General features: G+C 43.2%; 2 protein-coding genes across 5 annotated transcripts; one reads left to right on the top strand and one right to left on the bottom strand.

The window, feature by feature from the left end:
* Window positions 1-80: 80 nt before the first annotated feature.
* On the bottom strand, window positions 81-16022 carry galnt13 (UDP-N-acetyl-alpha-D-galactosamine:polypeptide N-acetylgalactosaminyltransferase 13). Of its 4 annotated transcripts, XM_037239070.1 has the most exons (14): window positions 15661-16022; window positions 14494-14772; window positions 13198-13366; window positions 11783-11949; window positions 11343-11550; window positions 11040-11210; window positions 10789-10906; window positions 10060-10240; window positions 8789-8928; window positions 7979-8077; window positions 7475-7609; window positions 7302-7331; window positions 4522-4737; window positions 813-899 (listed from the first exon to the last, which is right to left on the bottom strand). In XM_037239070.1, exons 2-13 carry the CDS (start codon window positions 14633-14635, stop codon window positions 4552-4554), a joined length of 1746 nt encoding a protein of 581 aa, XP_037094965.1. In that variant the 5' UTR covers window positions 14636-14772; window positions 15661-16022; the 3' UTR covers window positions 813-899; window positions 4522-4551. The 4 variants fall into 4 exon arrangements, with proteins under 4 accessions (XP_037094967.1, XP_037094968.1, XP_037094965.1 ...); XM_037239072.1 differs by lacking the exon at window positions 4522-4737 and having other exon boundaries at window positions 81-899; XM_037239071.1 differs by lacking the exon at window positions 7302-7331.
* Window positions 16023-17907: 1885 nt separating this feature from the next.
* rprma (reprimo, TP53 dependent G2 arrest mediator candidate a) lies at window positions 17908-19552 on the top strand. The gene has a single exon (XM_037239116.1). It carries the CDS (start codon window positions 18615-18617, stop codon window positions 18921-18923), a length of 309 nt encoding a protein of 102 aa, XP_037095011.1. The 5' UTR covers window positions 17908-18614; the 3' UTR covers window positions 18924-19552.
* The last annotated feature ends 6246 nt before the right edge of the window (window positions 19553-25798 follow it).

A 25798-nucleotide genomic window follows, 5' to 3' on the forward strand; every position in this document is an offset into this window, starting at 1 on the left:
CAGATTGATGTTAAAAATGTCAGCAATGAAAAGTTACTTGAAAAAGTGTTTAGTGAAAATCAAGCAACATTCAAGAAAGATTTGTGGTTTTGAACAATATTTTACTAAAATTAAAGATGTCATGGCATTATCAAGAATTGGTACACGGTATCGGTGACTTACTCAAAATAAGTATCGGTACTCTGTCTGAAAAAAAACAATATTACATTATTATTCCACTCTGTTGCTGCTTTGGGTTCCAACGTTAACCTCCAAACTGTTTCATTTCAAAATGTGTATATTTTCACACACACAAATGATAAAAAATCATAACTGATACATCATGGGCAGATATTTTATGGGGATTTGTCAAATATTGACATTTTCATCTACCGTCAATATCCCGTCTTCACTTGACTACAAACCACTGATATGAAAGGAGGATGATTTACTTTTACATCAACAAGGATTGTTCCAGGACATCAGACAGTCTTGTACATTTAAATGTAGATGCTCTCTTTTTTTTTCGTCATTACATGTGCAGCAGCAAAGCATTGGTTTTACTAGCGCTGTTTGTGCACCAGGCAGCCAATTTAATTGCCAGTTGTGCAGCTTGTTATCTAGCCCGAAGGGCAGCATCTCTTGAACCTGAAATGAGGTGTAAAAGGTGCAAGATGGCCGTGTGCTAGACTAGAGGGTTCTCTATCAATGACCATGGAGGCAATTAGCAAGGCTAGAGCCACCCGTTGAAGGCATGGAGAACCTGGACCACAGCGGTATCAGAGACTCAGCGTCATGTTGCGGAGCAGCCACTGCTGGGAGCGGTTTCCGTTGCAGTTCCTCAGGCTGGGGACCATCTTGTCCTCCTCGAAGGGCATGTCCAAACATTGGTTGCTGTTGACGTGCAGCAAGGTGAGTCTCTGGAGAAACAAGGAAACAACCACGTTTTTTTAGTTAATGGCGACGCAAACACTTTTCACCTCAAGTGTCACGTCTTCACAAGATCATGCTGACGAATGGACTTGCTCCGTATTTTCCTTACTCAGCTTCTCTTTTCTGCTGTCATTTCCTTGGCATGCTCCAGAGGAGCCAGAGGAGAAATAAGTGCTCTTAAGACGTCCAGATGAGAAAAACAGAGCCGATGTGATGAGTTAAGCTTAAGCGCAGCACGACAATGTTCCTCACGTCGTTTGAAGCTCAGGGGCCCACGACCAAGCTGAGTGGAGCATTTAAGTGAATTCCCACAGAAGTAATTTACAATTTTACTCCCCACAGGAGTAGCTTTACTTGACAGAATCCCAAGCATTGCCTCTGCTCTGGAAAACAATTTGGGGGCGGGGCAGTGGAAGGCATCATTGTAGTTCGGGCATTTTTGCAAGAATGCATTTTCTGTGCTCTGGTCCTTCATTTCACTCGACACCTTTTGTGTTCAACATAATTGTCCAGTAAAGCTGATTCCAATCCTTCGTCTAGATATGACGCCAAATGATCAAACTGGCATTTCAGTTCTTTATTAATTCAAGATTTCCTTCATTATTGAGAGATTGCGCTTGGACTGTCGGGAGATAACTCAAACCAGTGTGCACACACAGACACTGGAGCTATGTTTGCACTTGGGTCATAAAACGTAAGAGCCTAACCTTCTCTACAGGGATACAAAGGAGTGCACACACATCATGAAGTCAGGCAATACGGTGCTTTTTTTTTTTTCCACAGCAGCTTTGTTCAAACAGAAGAACAAAGGGAGCAGGTGTTGTACAACATCACAAACCTTCCGAATAATCCTCCCCCTGAAAAACTAAAAAGGAGAAGAGCACTCAGTAGAACACAGACCCCTGCTATAGTTAAAAATATATATATGGGTGCGGTATGTGTTTGTCAAATCTCATTGTGGAAAGCGGTACTTTCAACAAGGCACCAGATGCTAGTGTTGTTGTTTTTTTAATTACCGTTTTTTTCCATGTATAATGCGCAAAATTTAACTAATTTATTGTCCTAAAATCTTGGGTGCGTATTATACATGGGTACAACAATTTTTGAAGAAAATCTCCCTCGAAATAAAACTTGAAATCACCTTTCTTCTTGTTTGTTGTCAATCGCGCATCGCATTCAGCCATCCTGCCCAACACACTTAGTCAGTAAAATTCATAATTGACGACACATCGTTTGATGCGATGGTGCAATCCTTGATGGTGTGTTATTGTCAAATATTGTTTGTTTTTTAATCTCCATCGCAAACCGGATATCATACGGAGGCCGCCATTACAGATGCGCAGAACGGATGCGCAAGACACGTCAGCTATACAAAGAGCGAGACTTCAGTTCTCTACCTAAATGCGTATTACAGGTAATATTTTATTTCACAACTTTGCCTTGTTCCTTTCGTCTCTGCTGTTCACTTCAAACACGCTCCATACGAACACAATGCTCTCGTATCAGACGCTTGCTCGATCACCTGCTCGTTTGCTGTCACAATGTACCCTACACAAATCCGAAACATTTCTTCGCTATCGAGTTTGCTAGCACATGCGCAGTGATACTGACCGGCAGAATAACATCCGGTTGTTCCCAAAGATGATCTTTTTTCTGAAATAATTTTACGTTTACGGACTTAAGTAGGAGTCAAAATTTGGGTGCGTATTATACATGGGTACAGGCTTTTTTCCAGCGGCGACATGCCATTTTTAGAGTGCGTATTATACATGGGGGCGCATTATACATGGAAAACGGTAAAACATTTACAGTAGACTTTTTTATTGGGTCCTTTTGAGAGAATGGGAAATATTAATTGCCTTTTCAATCATTTCGATGGGGAAAGATGATTTAAGATACAAGTGGTCACGATTAGTTAGCATTGCCATGTGTTTCAATGGGAAACATTGCTTTGGTTTGTGAACTTTTTGGTTAAATTTGTAACTCGATAGTATTTTTAAAAACATTTTATTTTAGATAGGACCTACTATTTGGCACAAAATAGTCTGCTTGATTGTGAAATTATTTTCGTAATCTTTATCAAGGCTTTTTATAGAGGCTTTTTTGCGCAATAATGAAAATGCAGTATCCTAGAAAATGAAATGGCTGAGGAATCTTGCAACAGAAGGAGAAAAATCTTTCCAGGTTTAAAAGAAATGTATGGAGGTCCTGTCCTTTGCTCATAATTATTTCATGTCCCCTCTCGGGGAAACGGAAACTCTCATCTCAGCCTCGCGGCGAACCGAGCGGCGTCTTTTCGGAGCAAGCTGCTGAATGTGTGCGCAGCTGAACTCGGCTAATTAAATGAAGACAGGTTCTGACCGTAAGCCCCAGCTGAGGAACATTATCCTTGGTTGCCCGGCAGCTCACATGAACCACTGAAAAGGCTTTCCTGCATAACGCGCGCTCGTGGCGACTTTGGAAAGAGCCGCTCTACGAAAACGACGAGTTCCTTTGTCTCGCTGCAAAAGTCTCGTCGGCTCTAATGGCGCGGCGCTCTGAGCTCTCCCTCTTGGTATACGGAACTAAGAGTGAAGGCAATTCAGGCCATCAAACAGCAGGTCACTTCTGACTGCTCTGACACACACTAGCAACCATGGGAGATCCTTACCCAATTTACGCAACCTGGACACAAAAAAAACGCAGCCAGTCAAATTGCTCTTTCCATCTTTTTTCTTTCCTTTCTAACGGCACAACAAAACACCATTCAGACTCCCGGTAACACATCGGGGGGTAAACAGAGCTGCATAGACACCTGGCTGGAGAGAGACAAAAACAGACAAATGCTGCATGTAAATGAGCAGGCAGAATGCTGCCGATAATTGGCATTGGTGGGTTTTATAACACGAGCACAGTACAGTGTACGCAGCTGCCGATGGCAAAGAGGCCTGAAGGACCAGGTCCACAAAAGGCACGGTTCAAAATGAAGGATCACTTCAAAAGAACTTGTAAACAATGGTCAGCCCCCTTTCAATCAACCTCGCACACAAACAATATTGAACTAAAAATAAACACGCCCTCGCCCGGCAGCAAGTGAATTTTCAACATTAAATATTGATGATGGGAAAACAAATGTCAAATGAGATCTAATTTAGCGTGACGACCGACAAAAGGCTTCGTGGATAGCGTCGTACACGCTGAACCAGCTCAATGGGACATCTGTCATGGCTTGGTGTGCCTCTCTTTACATGCCTTCTCTATGAAAAGTCATCACCAAAGGCTCCTTAATGCTTCCTAAAAGCCTTCATTCGAATTAATACTTGAAAATCAACCTGACCAAAACAGACTTGATCTGTTCTCACCAAAAATACCAACGTGAGCACAAATCAGAGTTTGCTGACTAGCCCGCAAAAGCCGAAGCTAGCGAGGCTAGCCGCTATGCTCTGTCCTATGCAGACGTATAAAGATTATTTTGCCTTATTTGATCTCTGCCCTTGAGCAAGGCAACAAATCCCAACCGTGTTTCAAGTGTCTACTGTCGGTTAGTAACCCAAACTAGTATTCTACTTTACTAAAACAAAAAGTGCTACTCTAGCACTCTAGCTACTTTCTCTCTACAATACTGCTCACCTCGAAAGCCGTTCAGAGCCCGGCTGAAGCTTAAAGAAAATAGTCAGTGGCGCTGTAGTAGAGGCGCCTAGCAACCTCCACTTGAGTTAAGTTGTGCAGGATCCAGGCCTGAAGAGGACTGTTGTTACAGTACTCCACAGTAGGGCCGAAGGTGCCGTCCTCGAGGCGGCTGATGGTCAGACACGACTGGGTGATAATGTGGAGGAAGGTGTGCTTCTGCGGCCAGCAAAAGGGAAGGAAAGTCGTAGTGTTATTGCCAGAACATTTCCACGCTAAATACTGATTTGGGTTTTTTCTTTGCGTTTAATTTAACCTCATCAGTTCAAACTACAAGATTTTAGTGTCAGTTTTGGGTGATAAGACAAAACAAAAAAACCCTCATGAATAAAACACTTCGACTTAACCTTCTTTAAGATACAGAATGTAAAAACATGCAAATCACCATGAGGCTCTCGCTAATGGACCACAAATTGTAATGTATTTTTCGTGTTTTAATAGCTTTCCGCGCGAAGAACACAAATGTCACAGCCGTTGGAAGTTAATGTGTTATTTATGCAAATCGTTCACTCTGCAGGGGTTAATTGGAAGGACTGCGATGTCATTGAAATACGATTTGGAAATGACTATGAAATGGACTGAACTGTTGGATGTAAGCCTGCTGTAAGTAAGCTTTGGAAGTCACAGACCTCAAGGGAATGAGGCTACGCCATCATATACAGCAGCAGCTCGAGGGAAATCATTTGATCCCTCCTTACTTGATTCTTTTTGGGAGGAGTCATCAACTCCTCTTGTCTGCCAGTAGATCGATACCCTTTTTTCTTCTGGGGGCTTGACATAAGCTCCAGAGTTCGGTACTATTCAGATCCGCACAATTCAATTTCCATATTGATTCTCTAGGTCTCAAAATTTTAAATTGATTTGAATTTGATTCAGTAGTAGTTCAGTATGTCCATTTCCTGACTTGGGTTCACGCAGGAATCTAAAGTGACTGAAAAGTTGAAGGCACTGGCTTCATGCCGGTGTCGCCAGTCTGTTGTTCCGTCGAGCGCGAAGTGAGTTGTTTCAGAGGACTTGCTGTACCAATCAAAGGTAGTATTGCATTGTGCCACACCGGAACAAACATGGGCAGCGATGCAGAGAGACCACATTTCAGCAAACACTGGCTAGAGATGATGCAACTCACAAGGAGCTTGGTCCAGGCTACACTTAAAAGTGGGTCACCTCCAAGTTTTTCCCGAATGTCCCCTATCCAAGTCTGTTGATTCCTAAGAGCTCAAATGCTTTGGGTCTTGGACACGGCTGAAAGCATATCTGCCGTAGCGTGAAACTATTTAGATGACATTAAGTCTACCGGGCTATTCAGATGGGAGTACCGTACCATCGTGATATTCCAGATTTGGAAGCTAATATGGCTGCTAGTGGTTGAGTGACAGCGGGAGGGTGAATGCTTCGGGGCATTCTCAAAATCAAGGTGCTGCTCATTATCCTTTCTGGTGGAAAAGCTACCCTCCAACCCACTTTCACAGTCCACAAGACAGTATAGCCCCTGTAGCGGCAAACTTTTCTTAGCTTGACAGAAATATCTATTAAAACTCTGAGAAATATAGGCAACTTTCTTGGACCAACTCAAATGTAAAGGCTTTCTTCACGTGATCCAATTGATGAAATATTCTTAAGGGAATGTTATTGGCTGAAACATACCAATAGGCTCATGGTACTCCATCTCCACAGTCTGTTTGAGAGTCAGAACGGATTTTAAAACAATGTTTTCCTTGGAACTACGGATAGACTTAAAAGGCACAATCGAGTCAACTGTTGATTGTCGAAAGACAGCGATTCAAGGCAATACAATGCTAACATGGGAAAACCAAATATCAGCTCTCTCAGGAATCACGCCTCTAAAAATAGACAGCAAACTACTGTTCAGTGCTCCAAGGAAAATGTAATACCATCTTGTGCCTTTTTAGAGATAAAGATCTTAGACACAATGCCTGGTCTGATCAAAGTCCTTGAGGGACCCTTGTGTCCCTCCTCCTGTGTTGCACAAAATATCAACGTTCTTGTGGGAGTTGCATGGCCCACCACCGCCACCCCCTTCTCCCTGTGGATTTAATATCTCCCATAGACTGATAAATTCAAAGTAATTTTAAGGTTGTGACTCAAGACGAAAATTGAAATTGGCATTTATGGAGCCCCACAGAACCCCGGCCACTTTCGGGCACAGGTTGACTAAAAATAAACAGTCTATCTTGTCTGTTTTGTATTCAAAACACACATCGACCTTGATGAGCGCACTTATTTATGATCCCTGCTGAGGTCATACGTCTGTCTCCCATGTGAACAACAAATAAATGGATTAGAATATGATTTAGTGTGCCGGAAGACTCAGGAAGAGAGATACAAACAGTGGCAGAGTTTCTATACTTTGTCCTTAGCGTTGAGATTTAATTTCAATCAAAGACTTTTATAAAAACATTGTTTACTTACTTCTTGTTGCTTTTTAAATATAGTAACATTTTCAGATAAAAATCAGGTGCATTGGAATCAACACATCTTATTGTTCATGCATGTAAAATGTCGTTCGAAATGGATTTCTTTCTGAAACCGCACCAAACAATTTCTATTCATTCTAAAAGGTGCACAGGCTTGCAATGACAACGGAATCTAATGACCACCAAGACTCCACACAGTGTATAAGGAGAAATATGTCACATATTTAGGTTTCACAAACTAGCACCATTGGGGGAAATGTCTGTCAGGTGATGGATCCTATTGCTTACCTCAAAATCATATTCCCATTTGCCAATAAACTGGGTGAAAGAAGAGAACACACAATGGGAGAAAACAGCTGCTCCAGTAAAATGTGTGTTTAAAAAATAACATTCAGCACCACCTGCTGGTCAAATGACTAGGAAGGCATGTTTTCATTCAGGGAAAGTATCCAATTTCTTACCTCAGCATCGTACTGAAACATTTGATTGCCCTTCATGTGGTGACACTTGAGCATGACGACGGGCCCATTAAGGCGGGAGACGTCCAAACAGAGGTCGTCTGTCCGAATTTCTTTGTCCGCCGTGTATGAGAACACCTGAAATCAAGTCCACAAAAAGAGCCTTAAATTATGAAATCTATTAATGTGGAATTTTCATATTGCTCCAAGTACTAAAAACATGTTGGGGGTCAATGAAGATTAGGATTACAGCGATCAAATATATTTCAAAACCCTCAGGTTGGTAGCTAGCTGTTAATTGGCTAATCGTTAGCCCGGCTGCATGCTGCTTGTTGTGGATAAATGTTCAGTATGTGTTTTATATTACTGTTTGTTCAATCGACCCATTGAAAGTGCCGTGGCAGCTGTGGCTATCCCGTAACCCCTAATGGGGACATTGCCATATGGGTGGTAATATCAGTGGTAAGCTATAAACTGATCGGAGAAATTTCGCAAGTTATTCCTCACCTGGTTACCACCCATGCCGTGGCAGTTGAAGAAGCCAACTTTCTCGTTCTCCTTTCGTCCCATGTTGTCGACGCATTGGTTGGTCTCAACGTTCCTGATCTGTCCACATCAAACATTGTTACAAATGATTGTTGAATCCGTACCCAAACAGTTGCACAGCTGGTCATTTCTATAAACGCTGACTACTGAGAACACATGTCCGAATAGTTGCCTTCACCACATTTTACCGCAGCTGAGTCAGTTTCTTACCGCCTCAACGGAACATAGTGTTAATGTAGTCTAAGGTTGGCTTGGCAACATTATATGGCCATTAATTCCTAGGAGAACAAAAGTCGATATAGCACTGAATTTCCAAGGACACCGGTCGGAATCTTGGGTGGATTTCTGATGCTGACTTTTAGTTTTACAGTTAATTAAATCATCCGCTGAGTCCAAGATATACTCATGTAGCAGTTTGACGCAAGCATTAATTGCTTAGCTGTCTATTTGACATTATTCCAACAAAGTTCAAATATGCATTATCATAGTGTTTAAAATGCATCTAGTGTACTCGACTGTGCAACATCTTTTCCCAAGTATTATATCACCAATGTGCTCGTAGCAATACCTCCCTCCTGTACATCCCACTGTTTGTTTATCATACAAGTACAAGCCAAACACAGAGGGATGTTGAAACTCATCTCTTAAGCCCTCCTTAGATTCCATTTGTCCCAAAGCAATAAAATAAGCAAAGATGTGATTCACAGCGCAGTCAGGCAGTGTACCAGCGGCGTCGCGGGGAGATCACAGGACCAAAAAAAAATCTCATACTTCACCAAGTGAGTAATATCTTCGAGGGATCTGGGAATCCGGGTAGATGTTCTCAAGATACCAGGAGAAAGGTTTGCACTTCAAGGCTGCACGGAGGGCTTTGCGGGAGGAGACGTCCCCGTAATTGACGCGCATCACACCTGCAGGCGCAATTTGGACTTTGAGATTCAGTACAAGTGGATACTATCGGATTTGAGATGCTGGCTTGACTTTCAAGTTGTTCTACTTCTAAAACAATTGTACCCATGGGAAGTAATGTAAAGTGTGTCCATTCATTTCAGGCTCAACTTTATTACTGCACAACGCTTTAAAAATAAATAGCCGACACATAATTGTGAGTGCGCAAGACAATACTGTCAGCTAGTGGCCTTTTGTAGGTATTGCCGGAATTAACTCATTCACTCCTGTCGACGTTTAGATTTGTCAGCACACTATTATCGGGGGAAATTTAATTTCAAATCAATTTAGATGAAAGCGAAGGCCCTTCTTATTTGTTTGCCCCCTGGCATCTCAATTTGTCTTTGGCTCCCTCTTGCTCAGTCTGCGTCTGTTCCGAGCATCACATGTTGCGGATGATGAATAGCCTCTTTGATCGCAAAACCACCAGTGCAGCGCAGGGACCAGGAAGGAGATGTACTTTTAATGGCAACACGAGACGCCGATCGTATTCCCACATCACTCCCTTTAAAGCCTCCGCTGGAATCGGTTTAGCGATTGAGGGGCCGCGCTATACAGAAGCGTTTATCCATCACGCCACCCCCCACCCGTTAGCCCGCCTGCTAAGGTGAAGCAGAAAGGTCACAATTTGCACTTTAAGATCCGGCTGATTTAGTGATGATCCCAGGAAGGTTGGCCGGTATCTAAAACATTTAAGTGGAGCTTTCCGGCGGAGCCTAGCTGGAGGCTAATCACATTAGCTAGCGGACAGATGGTGGGGGTGCTCCTCTCTCAGTCTGCACCTTGTTCTTGTGTCTCCGTAAGTGGACGAATTTTGTCGTGCCCCAGATATTGTTGCTGAGTTTGATTGTTTACAGGAGAAGCCTGACGTCACGTTTACCTTATTCTAGGATGCAGCAATCAAATACTTTGAGAATCGATACATTGGATAACAGTAATGTGGATGTTCTGGGGGCCGCCATACTCGCATTTCACTTTGGTATCTGTAAATTTGAGTGTGTATGGCTTTAAAAGGCGAGGCCTGGCCTGGTGAGTGCTGTGGGTGTCAACAAATGAGTGTAGACTTGGCTAGCTGTTTCTGTGTGCTGAGTAACCTGGTGATATGATATAGAAGAAATCTTTGAAATCATCCATCCAGACTTCTGCCAGCCGCCTGTTGTTCTTGTTGATGACTTGACCCGTTCCTCCGGGGAAACTGTAAGGAGTAGCCTTCCGGAAAACATGCCCGACATGGGAACACGTGACAATCTCCAAGGAACCGCCACACTGCCAGATCTGAACAAACATAGCGGCAGTGTAAATTCATAAGATGTGGCAAAAATATAACATCATTTCCTTTTGACGTAACCCAACTTTACTGATTCATCAGTTTACGTTATCATAAAATATGTTGTCAATTATGAGGGGAAAAAAGTCTTCAAATATACAGAATGGCCACAACAAGGATTAAATGTCACCATGGGGATGGAGAGGCTCATCTCTGCCATCTCATGATTGAGATCCTAATTAGATACATCAAAGATGTTTCAGAGTATCATCAACCACAGCAGTAATGGTGGAACTCCATAAATTCAATGATTGTTCTGCCAAGTTTTCTTTCTGCTTTTTTTTTCCCTCCCACTTAGCAAAATCGATTGGAAACACAGCAAAGCAACAAAAAGGCGAGAGAGGCGTTTTTATGTAGTCTGCTTAAAAGCCCGTAGATGGGCTTTCATTTACATTCAGTGTCAGAAAGTTAAACAAATGGCCCCGACTGTAGCAGCAAAAAAGGAATAATTGGAAAAGAGAAATGTCTTTTCACTATCATCACACATGTCACTCACTCTGAAAGACATCTCCAGGTTCTCCCCACCCCAGATATCCATCCCTGGATCATAGCTTCCTATTTCTTCAAAGTATGCTTTGTCTATGGAGAACAGCCCTCCTGCCATGGTGGGGGTCCTGAGGGAGACGCACAAAATTAGACTTTTGCGGTGTAACACTTATGTCATCTGACTTCCTCTCTTGCGCTGATGAAACAATCTCACTCAAGAGAGAAATCAGTCATCAAATGAGAGACCAGTACTTTGCCTACCTGACGGGAAGCGTTCGGTCACCCTTACGTCGATCCATCTCCCGCTGGGGAACCGGGTACCAGCGGAAATTCAGCTTCCAGTTAAATCCGCCGTAGGTCATATCTGAGCCTGCCATATATTCAAAGTTCTCGTCGCTGATGACGTCGATGATGGGGCACACAACCGCAGTCCTGGTTTACGACAACAACAAATGTGAATTTGAATTTAAGATTAAAACTGTATTGCTTTAGTAAACTTCAGCCCCTGATATTACAACCGTTGATACTTCATGATTGGTTGGAGAAATTGAATACGACTCCTACCTGTCCTCTTTGATGCGGGCCAGCAAGGGTTCCAGCCATCCAACGGTACACTCGCAGTGAGCGTCCAGGAAGGTGATGACCTGACCTTTGGTGGCAGCTGCCCCTCTTAATCTGGCTCGGATAAGGCCTGAACGCTGCTCCATCCTTAAAATCTTCACTGGCACTTCAAGGGTCCGCGCATAGTGCTCCAACTTTTTCCCTAAGAAGTCTGGAACACAACAAGATCCACTTGAAGAAACAGAGAATCACTCAATTCAATCAAGCACTTCTACTTGGATTTGGACTATTGTCCTTTTATAGTCATTTATTTATTTGTTATCAACATCTCAAGAGGGCAACAACAGTTCAGTCAAGAGTAAATACAGCTTCCTTGAATTGAATAATTCCATTAGAGTAAAACCTTTAATTGAGGTAATTGAGGTGATGAAAGTAAGACCAACCTCTCTCACTGAAGTCATCCACAAGCACGATTTCCACAAGTAAGCGTCTGGGAGAGCGATTGATGACACTGTGGACTGTCCTCAGCAATGTGCTCCATGCCTCGTTATGGAACACGATGACGATGCTCGTGTTTGGCAAGTTGTCTGGGTATACTTTGGTCTTGCAGCTGATTCAATGGAAAGAAAACGCCCAATCAATTAAGTATGTCAATAAATGCTCCACAAGTAACAGAACAAACTGAATGTCTTGATTTGGTTTCTTGATTTGTAAAGTCATCATCGTATATTTTACTTCTGAGGATACATGAACCCCCAGGAGGGCAAGGGAAAACTAAAAAAAAAACATCTGGGAGACACAGAACTTGAGATTTCTGAACAGATGTCACTGAAAGAAAGTGGAAAATATAAGCTACGTTGACTTTGGCACCAGCTCGTCCTAGGCTAGCTGAGACAGATGTCCATCAGTGCTAACAATTGAGGTGCAGGAACTGGATGCTGCTGAATACAGAATGAGTCTGGACAAGCAGGAGGGCACCAGGGAGTGGGAGGTATCGGAGGGTGTTAAAAGTCAGCAGAGCAGGCAGCATTGTACTTTAGTCCTGCCTATTCAGAGTGACACCAATGAATGACACAACTAGGCCAGGAGGTTGCCCTCCAGCACAAAACCGTGATTGCCATTCAGAGTCAGCGGTTTAGAAAACCTGCAGCCTTCCAAGCTGTTCAGCACATAGCTGCTGAGGACAGACAGTCTGACCTTACAAATAAACAAATCAATCATTTTGTAAGATCAAGAGACGCATTTTTAATAAATGTACACTCAAGGATCTTACATGGACCTGATCAATTGGAGCTAGGAGTCTAGATCGACATAATTGCCAGTTAGTTGACTGTCATCTTTCATCAGTCCTTTGGAGTTTACCCACTTTGAGTAGGGATCAAAAGGACAAGGGGGAGGAGCTCGACTCTTTTTGGAGCCATAACCTTGAGGAGCCATCTTAGGTGACTCTGGCATGTCCAATTTTTAGGAGTGCTTTGGGGAGACCTTGGACTTTTCACAACTGACCTGAGAACGCCTCTGTGACCACCCTGGTGGAACTGGAGGAGGCAGTATTATTTCCTGTCCCTTCTACTGACGCCTCCGCGACGCGGTTGAGCGGAAGCAAAGAAATGGGCGAGCAAAGATAGAGTTGCCGTGCTACATAAATACACTTTGGACGTTTTTCTGTGAGCGATTGCTTCGTCGGGACTACACGTCGACAGTTTTTGATAACTCAGTGACTTTGCATGAAATTGCTGTCTAGACTCAAATGAAAGTGATTTTATTGATACTTAAGCTTACTCTGCTCATTAAAAGGTAATATGATCACACTATAGACATTATTAATAGATGACAAATCAATGAACATGTCACTCACCCGTCCAACCGGACATCCGGCAAGCTCCTGTTGAGTGCAATCATATCGCTGGCCATCAGGTTGAACTGATTTATCTTAAAGAGCTCCTTCATCTTCTCGTGGTCCTCCTTGGGGATGTTCACTGACTTGCCCATCTCACCGGGACCCTCGTGGTTACGAGATATCACGGCTGAAACACAATGCGAAAATTCATGTAGCAAACCGATGCCTTTTTCAGATCGACACACTCACATTAAATTTCCCGGTTGCTCTCACAGCCAAATTGCTGTAAAGCGTTAGAGGAGCACCATTAGCCCAATGTAAATAAATCCCGTGGATTTATGATGACACTCCAGCTCTCTCTAATAATCTCTTAGAGCAGACGCACTGTTTGCAATGAAAGGGGGGCACGCAGCTCACATTAGCGGCATGGCCGGAGGTTAAGAGGATTCTCTTCAACCCTCCACAAATGGAAATGTGCTGGTGTCAGCTGATTATTAACCTCAAGTGATTTCCTTTATTGCCATCACTGCATGCATACCAACCTAAATTTGGTGGATGCAATTTAAGAGCTCACCCAAAAAAGCTTTCCTTGCATCTGCCAATCAACATTTCAGTGCATCGGCTAAAGTTGTATCTAATCAATATCTACATTGGGTAGGGCGCCACGATAAAGAGTTGCGATTCAAATGTACTTTCATTCATTACAGTGCACTTTTTTACGACTTCAAGAAGACTCAACTTTGGTTTTTATGACTAGGGTAACAGTCAACACTCAAAGCGCAACCTGTGCAAGACGATAAATGATAGTCTTATGCGCGTTGTTTATTTTCCCAGCAAAACGACTTAATGTTCCCAGACATTTGGATCATAATTAGTGTCAGTAACTGGCAGCTCTGCCTCAGTCCAACCTTCAAAGCAGCTTAGAAATCAGCTTACTGGAGGGCATTGGGGGGGAAATGAACATCTTAAAAGGACCAAAACACAAAGAAAAAGCCCAGCATTAAAAACGGCAGCATTGGAGTAGTTGTTGGGAGTAACTCAGACTACAAGGACTTGACTTGGACCTTGGAAAGTCGGGCATGAGAAACCAGATTAGGCATATGTGGCCGTTTGCTTTCCCAGACCTGCCGGGACGGCCATCAGCAGTGATCGGAAACTGTTGACCTTTTATAGAACGTTTGCAACCCATGATGCTATTTCCCATCATGCAGCCCAGTTCATGTCAGATCTTAAAGGTCTTATCTAAGCTACTGCTGTCATTGCCTGTTTAACCCCTGAAGACTTAAATCCCCATCAAACCTCTTTTGGACTCACCGCGGAGGGCAGGAAGCAGCGAGCGGTCCTTCCTGTCGTCACATTTGTTACATTCGCTGAAATACAGCAAGAGGAAAACGTCCACCAGCACCCAGACTAAAGAGGTGGTCAAGACCACCTTGCAGTAGACAAACCGCCGCATCAAATCGTCTGAATGCTTGCCGGCCAGCCAGCCAAAGCGCTCAGGAGAGCTTGGTGTGCTGGTGCGGTGTTGGAGATCTGAAGACGGCGGGAGGACTTTGGAAGGAGACTGGACAACTTTGAACAGCCGGCATCATGCTACAGGAGAGACAGAAGACACAAAACAATTCAGAATGTTGGACTGTTTACAGATAGACATTACCCACTTCTGTGACTTGTCATGTATTTACTAAGTCCCATCTGTCTGTTTTCTGCTTTAACTTGTATGGCTATTCAATTTCAACGTTACTCGAGTCCCTCAATTGTAATAAAGTATTCTTCTGAGAACATCGTGTGTTTTCATAGTTTTCATATTCTACTTCATTCTACTCAGAGCAAAGCTAATACTAGAGAAACTTTAATGTAACCTCTGCCTGGCTACCTACACCCATATCAACCAAGTGCCAGAAATATGCATGCAAGAAATTCTCAAGGAATTTAATATTCAAATTCTCCTCTTCGTTTAAAATGCTGCCCTGGCCTGTACTAGTTGTTTGGCTCTGGCCACTTGCCTTAAAAAGGACAAGCATTGAGATGTTTCTCATGCATTACCGAAGGTGAGGAAGCACATTCATCTTCCTCAATTTTGAGTATCCAACAGGACAATGCATTATCATATTGGCACTAATATTTGAAAAAAAGAAAAAAAAAATAGCAACGAGTACTCGCCCTGCCAGGAAAGAGGAGGAAGAGGAAGGAGGGGATTATGGAGGAGATCCCATTAAGTCCATTAAGTAAATAGAGTGAAGCTTCTTTCACCCCCTCCTCCTCCAAAAAAAAAATCTAAAGACAACATTCACACTGATTATCCCGAGTGTGCGTGGCATTTTTTCACTGCGCATCACATTTCCCCCCACACATTAAAATCAAGTCAGACTATCGTCACATGCTCTGTGCAGACATGGTGCAATGTGAAGGAATTGCCTCTGGAGACAAATACGTCGCGCGTCATCACGCAAAAATATTTGTACAAATATACACAATTACCTCGTAAGGAGTCGTCAGCGTTTGCGTGAACTGGCAATGAATGAATCTTCCCGTGGCGTGTGAAAAGCACACCGCGTTGGTGTCCGTCTCAGCACATAGTAAACAAACCGGTGTGATGTCGTCGCCCGTGAGGTGCTCACCATCATCGCGGCACTTGCACGGACTCCTTGGCACAATCTCGCCGCAGTCACTCGGTTCTCTCCTTCACCAATACAGCCGGTTCGTTTTGGATGTTTTATGCAAAACCGGTCTTGACATGCACCCCTCTTGCGACTACAACGCTAAGCGCTGAGAACAGAAGAGATTCACTCGTAGCAATCTAGAACGGTTCCACATCGACCCGCGAATGTCTCCGTGTCTCGTTTGTGATTGGTTGAGACCGACGTCAATTTTGGCAATCTTCTTGAAGAGGCGGGGCTTAAGACCGTGTATTTATTTCTTCACTTTTGTCCAAAAACAATATGCCAAACATTAATACAATACCGTAATTCTATTAACTGCTGCTATACGTGTTATTAATATTAAAATATAGAACAGCAGTTTGGGAAATGCAGTATACAGCCTGGTTAAAATATGTGCAATGCAATTAACTGAATACCCCAAAGGAATTATTCATTCCAATAATAGCTCTAAAACGGTATGTGGCAATATTGCCCTGCAACAATCTTCCACCTTACTCTATTATTTTAAAAAATACACTTGCCCTTGTACAGTATGACATTTAATAATGTGAAAATGTCAGTTGAGACATTGCCCTTAAAGGTTTTATAATTTAGTCCGGAAGAAATTAATTTACTTGACATTATTGCTCGAGAAAAGTGTTTTCAAATGGGAAGAGGAAGTCTCTCAAGAGTATGGATGGGGGTGAACTACCGTATTTTTCGGACTAAAAGTTGCTCCGGAATATAGGTCGCATTAGCCATAAAATGCACAATAACGTGAAAAAAAACATATAAGTCGCTCCGGAGTATAAGTCCCATTTTGGGGGAAATTTATTCGACAAAATCCAACACCAAGAACAGACATGAACGAGCAACAACAGGCTAAACGATAGGTATGCTAACGTGACATAAACACAAACGAAGAGCTGAGAACGGGCCTGACGTAACATTCAGAGTTATTCAAATAACTATTACAGAAACAACATGTTTATAAAACCATCTGTGTCACTCCAATTCATTAAATCCATCGATCGTCCTTTATGTCAACAATGGGTGCACGCCGCTGACGGCGCTTGCACTTCAAAATATTCCACAGGCCCATATAACGATATATAAATTATATATCAAATAACTGTTATATAAGCAATCATATTATCAAACCATCTGTGTCATTCCAAATCATTAAATCCATCGATCAAATTCCTCGTCCTTTGTCAACAACGCCGCGCGTGCGCCCTGACGTCAGCCTCGTCGTTATTCCACAGATCTAGTATATAACTATATTGTAGCGTTAACAAAGTACAAGGAAAGACGTGGGTTTGGTAAACGGCTCTTTATTTAACAAAAGAAGAGTTCAACGAGCCAACAACTACTGAACTGTAACGATAAAAACATATACAAGTTGCTACACGAAATAAAATATATCAAATAACTATAACATAAATAGTTCACCACCACACGGCCCCAAGCACCGGCGTCGACTTCCAGGCGTGTGGCGGCGTGGACGTCCATCCCCGGAGGTGGCACTTCCAGCCACGGAGGTGGAAGAGAGCTCCATAGAATAGGACCGGGCGTGCGAAAAAGCCATGTCCGAGCCCCATCCACCGTCCCCGGTCAGCCACCCGGCCGAGCACCGGCCCCCGACTTCCATCCACGGAGGTGAAAGAGAGCTCCGTAGAGTAGCACCGGGCGTGCGTAAAAGCCATAATAGTTCTTCAAACCTTCTGTGTCACTCCAAATCATTAAATCCTTCAAACTCTTCGTCCTCCGTGTCACTTACAAACAAAGCCGCTAATGATGCCGGTAGTACGTGGGGCCCTTCGTCATCTTCGTCATCCCGTGATTGAATCTTTGTCCTTTTTGTAAACAACCGCCACGCCGCGCCGCGCTGCTGACGTCACTTGAAATTCAAATTACAGTAATCCCTTGCTACATCGCGGTTCATTTATCGCGGTTTCACTTTTTTTTTTTTTTTTTTTAAATGTTTGAAAAAAATTCACATATAAGTCGCTCCTCAGTATAAGTCGCCCCCCCACACAAACTATGAAAAAAACCGCGACTTATGGTCCGAAAATTACGGTATTAGTAATATCGTTATGATGTTCTGCAGCCACAATAACAAATATTTTGCTGCATCAAATTAATACACTGTCCGTCAAATGTGTGTTTCTTCAGGTAGTATTCATACATGTATTTAGGTTTTTGTTGCAGTTGTTTGCTTCCTTGCAGGTTTTGGCTAGCACTGACCCCTATTTGGAACTGTTCATAATTAATCATAAAAAAAAAATTCTAACAGTTAGTGTTTCAGTTTTACTTTATTACAGGTGAGTGGAACAATTATGTACTCCTGTCAAATCATCATGACAGTTTAAAAAAAAATCATCATAAATAAAAAAAAAGTCGTATTAAGAAAAACCAATCACCTCAGTTGAATACATTATATTGTACACAGGAAGGCCAGTTGACAGGACAAGATATGACCTCATGGGGGCGCTCTTGCTATATGCCCGCTTTCAAGTCAGGCAGCGTGTGTGCGTGTTTGTGTGTGTGTAGAGGGTCTCTCTTGCTCTCTCTCTCTGGTGATCCATTGTGCTTCCAAACTGCGAGGGAGACCACACGAGATGCAAAGCCGGAGCAGAGTGTTGAAGTCCAGCAGAAGACCTTTGTGTCAACTTCTCTCAGTCCCTTCCTCCTCATCCACATCACTCGGGATCAACCTTCAACCCATCCCGTCCACCTCCAACTGGGAAAGTTGAATCAGTTTGGAGAAGGGAAGAGAAGAAAAAAGTGGCCATGAACGCCACGGGCTTCAACCACACGGATGGCAGCTTGTTCAACAGGACAGAGGGCATGCTGTGCTGCAACCTGTCGTCGGTAGTGACCGACCAAGGTTTGGCGGCCGCCTCCCCGGACGAGAGGAGCCTGTTCGTCATGCGTGTGGTTCAGATCGCTGTCATGTGCGTGCTGTCCCTCACCGTGGTCTTCGGCATCTTCTTCCTGGGCTGCAACCTACTCATCAAGTCCGAGGGCATGATCAACTTCTTGGTGACCGACAGGAGGCCCTCCAAAGAGGCTGAGGCGGTTATCGTTGGAGCCTACTGAACTCAAAACCCCGGACCAAGACTTGGGACCTGTGTCCGTGCACGATGAGATTACCCGGGAGGTAAAAACTAGTCTCTCCTGCGGGTCCTTTTTTCTAAGAGGCTGATTTGTTGATGCAGTATTCACTGTTGTAATGTTAGTCAGTTAGCAACAGTCCTTGTTAACCATCATTTGATATGTTTATTGGAAAAGGACCATCATGTAAATATGTACTGAATGTGTTTTTTGCATACAATAAGCACAAGTGTGAGTGATAAATTGGAATAAATCGACTCTGCAATTAAACACTTGACACAGTCTGTTTCTGTATAGTCCAGTTTTTTATTTGTCTCCCCAATATATGTGTATGGAGAGGCCGACTGTCGCTCATTTCACATTTGAGCTCATGAGTTCATGATTAGAATATCGGAAGAGTCCAAAATCTGTTCAGTTGCTGACGTCACCATTTCATGAAAAAGCATGCACCTCTATATTTATTTATTGTGGAACGTGCCACATATTTTTTAATGAATGTTGACTTCTGTTTGTTTGCTTTCAGTTTATCCACTTGGAAGTGGTTCTCATGCGATCTGACTGTAAATATTAACAACTGTTCTGTGCAATCATTAAAAAGAAAAATATGAAAAAAAAATTCTTTTGAGAATATTTGGACGCGTACCTCCAGCACGTTTTTGTGCTCGTTTCATTTCAGCTCAGCAGTAAGTCACTTGTACGTTATTAAAAGCTCCATAGGCATAAAAGAGTTTGCCATGGGGAACCCAGTGACATTATTGTCCTCATCACAAGCAACATGATGTCAATATATTGCTGTTTCACGAAGATTTGACTCAAGTGCCGACCAACACTTGTCATCATCTAAAGTGGGCAAAATGCAAGGAACTGTTTGTGTGTTACGTACTTGTGTCCCGTCTGGATGAAAATGTTGGTGACGCACATCGCCTCTGCTGCGCTTCAGCTCCCCAGGGCCAAAGCAGGAGATTCCGACACGGTTTTGACGGCTCGGCTTGTCAGCCGCGGGGCGATATGTTGCAGTGTGATGGCTCACATATTCCACGTGTCACGCTGACACTGAAAAAGTCAAAATCAACTTTCAAGACATTCTCGCCTTCCTCACTGCCTCTTTTTTTCTGGTTGGACACGTCCTTGAATTTATTCCCTTCATGGGAAACGTAGATTAGTGATGGGTGAGTACTGATAACAGGTATCGATATCAGGCCGATACCAACCTTATTTCAAGGTATCGGGTACTTGTAAAGGATGCCGATACCAGCTATTGATACTTAAAGCAGAACGCTTAATTTGACATCGAATAAGTCTTACTTTTTATCACTGAATTATCACGTGTGTAAACAAAGATAAAAAAAATTTTGTTCCGAATTATTGGAAGTCTCATCTGAGCGTGATTTAGCTGTAATCTTACAATTTTTGACCCCATGATTTGAGATTTTTTTTTCTCCCTAAAAACAATTTCATCGACATGTGTAAGTTACAACTTTTATTTGCGACCATTGGGTCTTTTCAATGTGTCATTCTTTATAGCCATGATAAATTGAAAATAAATATTTCCAATTTCCAGTTTACTGTTGTTACTATTGTTGTTTCCCCGAGGTGCCATGTACCTTTTTATTCCCTCTGCAGTCTCCGAGGAGGGCGGAATACGGAGAGATTAGGCTGCAATTGTAGACATTTTTCTCATGTCCCAGCGGTCTCTTGCTACCACCAAGCTCACACACGACAGTGATATTGCGATAGATTTAAGAGATAGCGGCAGCATTCACTCCGTCAGCATCCCAGCGTGCAACAAAGCCTTGTGTCCGCAGGGCTTGTGAGCCATCTTTGGGAATGTGTTCAAACACACAAAACATGTCTCGATGCACAGTTCGTGTTATGTGGCAGTATGATCTCACTCGGGGTATTCTCTATGGGTCAAAAAGCCAGTTGTGCTCCGCAGCGACAGCCACCGCAGGGTGTTGATTGCGGGCTAAAAAGAGGCTTCGGGTCCTGACTTGGGAGCGCCTGATTGGCTGACTCACAGAGGGCCAGTCGATGGAGCGGATAGCGACTAAAAGCTCGGAATAGCAGGGAGGCCGATGCACCTAAACGCCTCCTTTTTCTTGACAGGGAAGCTGTTTTTGTAAACCAGATGTACTTTATGCTTTGGTTGTTTTGATTGTTTAAAGGAATACATGAAATCAAGAAAAATCGGAATCAACAGACAAATACAATTATTACATTCATTGTATTCAGTTTTTTTATACAGCAAGCCAAACCTTGAACCGTTGTTGAACAATCATTAGCGCCTTACCGAGATGCAAAGAACAGCAGAGGGGAGGAATTAAGAATTGAATTACCGTTTCAATATGGATGATACCTCCAACGGCATGCTGGATAATCATATTTGCATCGTGCACGAGGCGGCCGAGAGTCTCATCTGTACCACGAGTGCACGTTGAGTGCTGTAATATCATTCATACGGACAACATATGCAACATGCATCATATATTATGCGCTCGTGAGCACTGGAAATTAGCCATCAGAAGTAATAGCGTTGGCTAACGACAAGCTCCAAGTTTAGAGTGCAAAGTTGCGATGACAGGCTTGAACTGGAATGCAATATTCATCAACATCTCTATAGAAAAAATACAATGTAGTTCAAGAAGTTCAATGGATATTTTGCAAAATGGACTTTTGAAAGTCTGAAAGAAAAGTCAACTGCCCCATGAGAATGGGTAAACAAATAGGAGCTCAAACGGGTCAAGCTAATTCTGGAGCGGCAGTCTGAGCATGACCCGCTCATTAGTCATTTCAGCCATGCAAATTGAAGGTTCTAAAAGTAATAGGGCGTTATTGACCCCTTCCGAACTCCATTTGCGTTCTTGCGTGAGCATATGGTCCGGCATTATTGAGCGTCCCAAGAGACAACAACCTCTGGAAAATGAAAGTAAAGCTCCCCCGTTTTGCGGAAGGCTTCGTCATCCGCCATTAGCGGCCGAGGTTACGGCCTCTTGAAGAAACCACAATAAACTTTGGTCAGGGGCTATTTAACTCCGCTGCGGAAGACGGGACGAGAACTTACCGCCGGTATAAATAATATTTGACAAGGTCTGCACACTTTGTTCCAAGAGCTGGCTGGCTCGTTATTATATCGGTAAAATCATAAGAAGCGCCTGAAATATTCCTTCTTCAGCTTAGGTCGGCCCATGCTAAAACCTTCAGCTTAAAGATGCCATTAGCCGTCATTTTATAAATCCAGTGAAATGTACTCTAAACATACAGCAGCTTGTTAAATTAAATCTGCCGCACCTCAAGACCTCATGCTGTTTATAATTTATTTATTTCCACTTGAGGTCAGCGCAGAGATAAGCGTATCCGCTATATGATTTTATTACATTTCCAGCATTTTTATGTTCAAGAAGTATAGACAAAAAGTAAATAACAAAATAATAAGTGATACAAACACAGCAGTACTGACACAGTTAGCCCGGGCGTGCCGACACGCTTCACAAAGCTTCATCTACCCATCACGACTAAAAAGCCTTCTGGAGCGTTTTGGGCTGAGCAAAGATACGTTGATGAGAAACGTTCTTTTCCGACGTGATGCTGGCAATCGGCGCTGACACTTTGGACCTACCTGCTGAGGAGCAGTTCCCGGCCTGCCAATGCGGCGCACGCCGCCTCGCCCCAGCTGTCACATACGCTCACTTTCCGAGCCAGTCCCGAAAGACCTTTGGCTGAGCTAGTCTTTACCGCCAGGCTGTCGTCAAGTGGCGGCGGTCGGATGTTATTACTCCCCAAATACGGTGCTACCTTGACTGACGACTTGAATTTGTTTGGTGGCCAAACTTCTTCCTATTGAAACTCATTCAGTGCCGTTGACGGTTATAGACGTCAAATATATTAACTGGGTTGGCAGTGAATGAGTTAATCCATTATGGTCCCGCAAAAAAACACCACCACCACCGCCAACACACCAATTAAAAAAAGGCAAAACTAAATGGGAAAAAGTGTTTGACTGTTTTGAAATGGCGTTTGCCCTCCATTATAATTGACAGGCTGTTCGGAAATTGGATGGATCCGGACTCCACGGGGAGCACAACCTCTCAGATTGCACTCGGCATCTCGGCTGCATTAGCTCCAATCTGATTTGCCAGCTGAGCAAAGTGTCCTGAATTTCTTGTCTGATGGTGTACCTTGAGAATTCATGCCTAATGGTGCACCTCCTGCTTCTGTCACAGCTCATGAGCGTAAGGCCGGGCCGCTGTACGGCAAAACCTCTTCAGGGTCATGACTTATTGAGCTTCCTCCAAATGCTTCTCTTGGTGCCGCGAGCTGGCGCTCCCTCAGGCCCGGTTCCATTATCACGTGCTTTCGTCTGCAGGCGCTACACGAACCCGACATCGGTGCTGTGACCCACGGCTGCTGTCTATGTCTGCAGCTGATCCAGAGTCTTGTGAGGAATCGGCGGTGGAAGTCACCATCGTAAAGTCTGTTATGATCTGATAGTAATCACAATAATACCTTTCTTTTCGGGTTTTGTCCGTTCTGTAAGCATCAGGGCTTCAAGTAATGCTTATTTTGATAATCAAGTAATTTGTCGATGAGTTTGTCAATTAATTAAGGAACTGGGTGGTTTTAATTTTTCATTTCTGCAAAACCAGAGCATTATATGCAGAATGGCAGGTTTGATCTGTGACGTAATAGGCAAAAAAAAAAAAATCACAAACTGCCAAAATCCTGAGAGATCACTTTTTTAGATATTGCAAGCTGTGACTTTGATATTTGACTCTTCAAATAAATCATATTTGCCGACAGATGCAAGGGGGGGACTAGGTGGGCAAAGATAAGCAGTTTGCACTGACGGGAGAGATCGATCATAAACAGATGGCGATAATAAGATAGAGAGAAAATAAAGATTCTTGAACGGAGGGGGGGAAGCAAAATGCCGCCCATTGACGTTAAAGTCAGTCACTCTGCGTTAGAATCATTCACTTCACAAGCCGGGCGACTTAACTGCCTGTGAATAGGATGACATTAGCAAATGTCACTCACATCAAGCTGCGGCCGCTAGCTGCGCTAGGCTACGCGCTAGGCTACGCACGTTACATTTATACTTTCAGGTTTCCAACATCAGTGAAGTAATTTGTTTTTGAGTTGATTTTATAGCATGTATGTTCATTCAAATCTATTTATTGTAATATTTAGCCTTTATTGTAAAATAAAAAATAAAAAAACTTAAGTTTAGTAACTTTGCTACATGCTACCACTATGCGTGCGACAACCCACGGAGCAAACCCACACCTTACGCCACAGCAGCTGTCCCCCCCGATCCCCATCAGGCCCGACACTGCGGGATGCAAATGGACCACCGCGGTTCTGTCGTCCCTGCTGCTTTTTCCCCTCGCGAATAGGGCTGAGTCATTCAGCAGCTTTGCTCCTTTTATTCCTTGCTTGCTGTCAATCTGCATTATCGCGAACGCGACGTTCATTAACTTGGAGCTTGATGTGTGTTGTTGAACGACGAGCGGTTGGATGTTGAGAAAGAAGCGTTCACCGTCTGCATCAAAAGCATTTTTTTCCCCCCATTATTGCGTTTTTTATATTACCACCCGTTGAAATACAATTAGGGAAATAGTAACACCGAAGTCATTATGCGAAAAATCAAATACACCACTCATTTCAACCATTTCATTTTAGCTGGAGGTTTATATCAAATTATAAATAGTATTATTTACACTTGTATGTAAATGAAAAATATGTATCGAGCCCTGGCCTGTTTATCATTAGAGAATCTGCTGTAATATTTCCACTGCAGTTATCGAGAGAATGGAAGTCCAATGACCCTTTTAAGCTTTACTCACACTCACACAATGAATAAAGTGTTACTAATGATGCCCCACTGAGTGTGACATTTACATCAGGAATGAGAAACCTTTGGATTTTCGCAGTTCTCATTACAGGTAATAAATGGGAAGCAAACAGGAGGCCTCGTCTCTATCACAGGGCTCACATCGCGAAGCCTGCATACGATCGTGTGGATGATCCACACAGCTTATGAAAGGTTTTGCACCTGGACGAGTATTAGCGACACTCTGATCTATTGCGTCTATCTTTGGTGCCGTTAACAGCCTCTCTGTTTCCTTTGAGGGGGAAATTGATTAGTGACTAGAATGGAAAAGAGGGGGAGGGGGTTGGTCTTGATGGTCTCATGATGCGATTTTAGTAGGGGAGAGGGAGACTACATCTCTGAAGGAGATTTTTGCAGTTTTTTTTGATGGCAAGTGTAGTACTAGAGCAGGGGTCTCAAACTCCAGGTGTGTTTAACGAGGGAAACTTGGAAAACATGTAGGAATGCGGCCCCCGAGGACTGGAGTTTGAGACCCCTGTACTAGAGGGATATTGAGTAGCACAAAACTCTTTTGTCAAGACTTGCGTTCTGGCGGGGGGAAAAAAGTGTTGGTTGCTTGATTTACCTCCGATCCCCTGAGGCAAATCTTTCCATTGCTTTATTTCTGAGCGGCCTTTAACAGACGTGCGTGTAATATGATTTGAGAGAAACAATCCAGCCGACAATATTTCCCAAATGATTTGTTGTCCCTGGCCACATTTAAATTCTAAACATGGTTCTGCCTCGGCAACAAAAAGTCACCATGGAGCTAACGTGGAGGCCAAAAGGCACATTTGTGTATATACTGTCTGTTATTCAAATCTTAATTTTTACGTGATGAAGAACCAAATCTGTCATCAGAATTTTTGTATAACAAACATCAACATCGGCTTAAAAAAATCTAAATCAGTCAGGGCCTAGCTCTTGATATCTCTATAAATAATGATGAATACAAGGTGCCACACTTGCTTCTGCGCCAAAGCCCCTCTTC

This window comes from Syngnathus acus, chromosome 21, assembly GCF_901709675.1.
Source record: "Syngnathus acus chromosome 21, fSynAcu1.2, whole genome shotgun sequence".
Classification (NCBI taxonomy): Eukaryota; Metazoa; Chordata; class Actinopteri; order Syngnathiformes; family Syngnathidae; genus Syngnathus; species Syngnathus acus.

Excerpts from the sequence above, each read along its gene's own strand:
- galnt13 (XM_037239070.1), bottom strand. The coding sequence starts at position 14,635 with ATGCGGCGGTTTGTCTACTGCAAGGTGGTCTTGACCACCTCTTTAGTC. Across the intron at positions 11,950-13,197 it reads CCGGATGTCCGGTTGGACGG|CTGCAAGACCAAAGTATACC; the intron begins GTGAGTGACATG and ends CCATTGAATCAG. Across the intron at positions 7,610-7,978 it reads ACGGCATGGGTGGTAACCAG|GTGTTCTCATACACGGCGGA; the intron begins GTGAGGAATAAC and ends ACTTGATTTCAG.
- rprma (XM_037239116.1), top strand. The coding sequence starts at position 18,615 with ATGAACGCCACGGGCTTCAACCACACGGATGGCAGCTTGTTCAACAGG.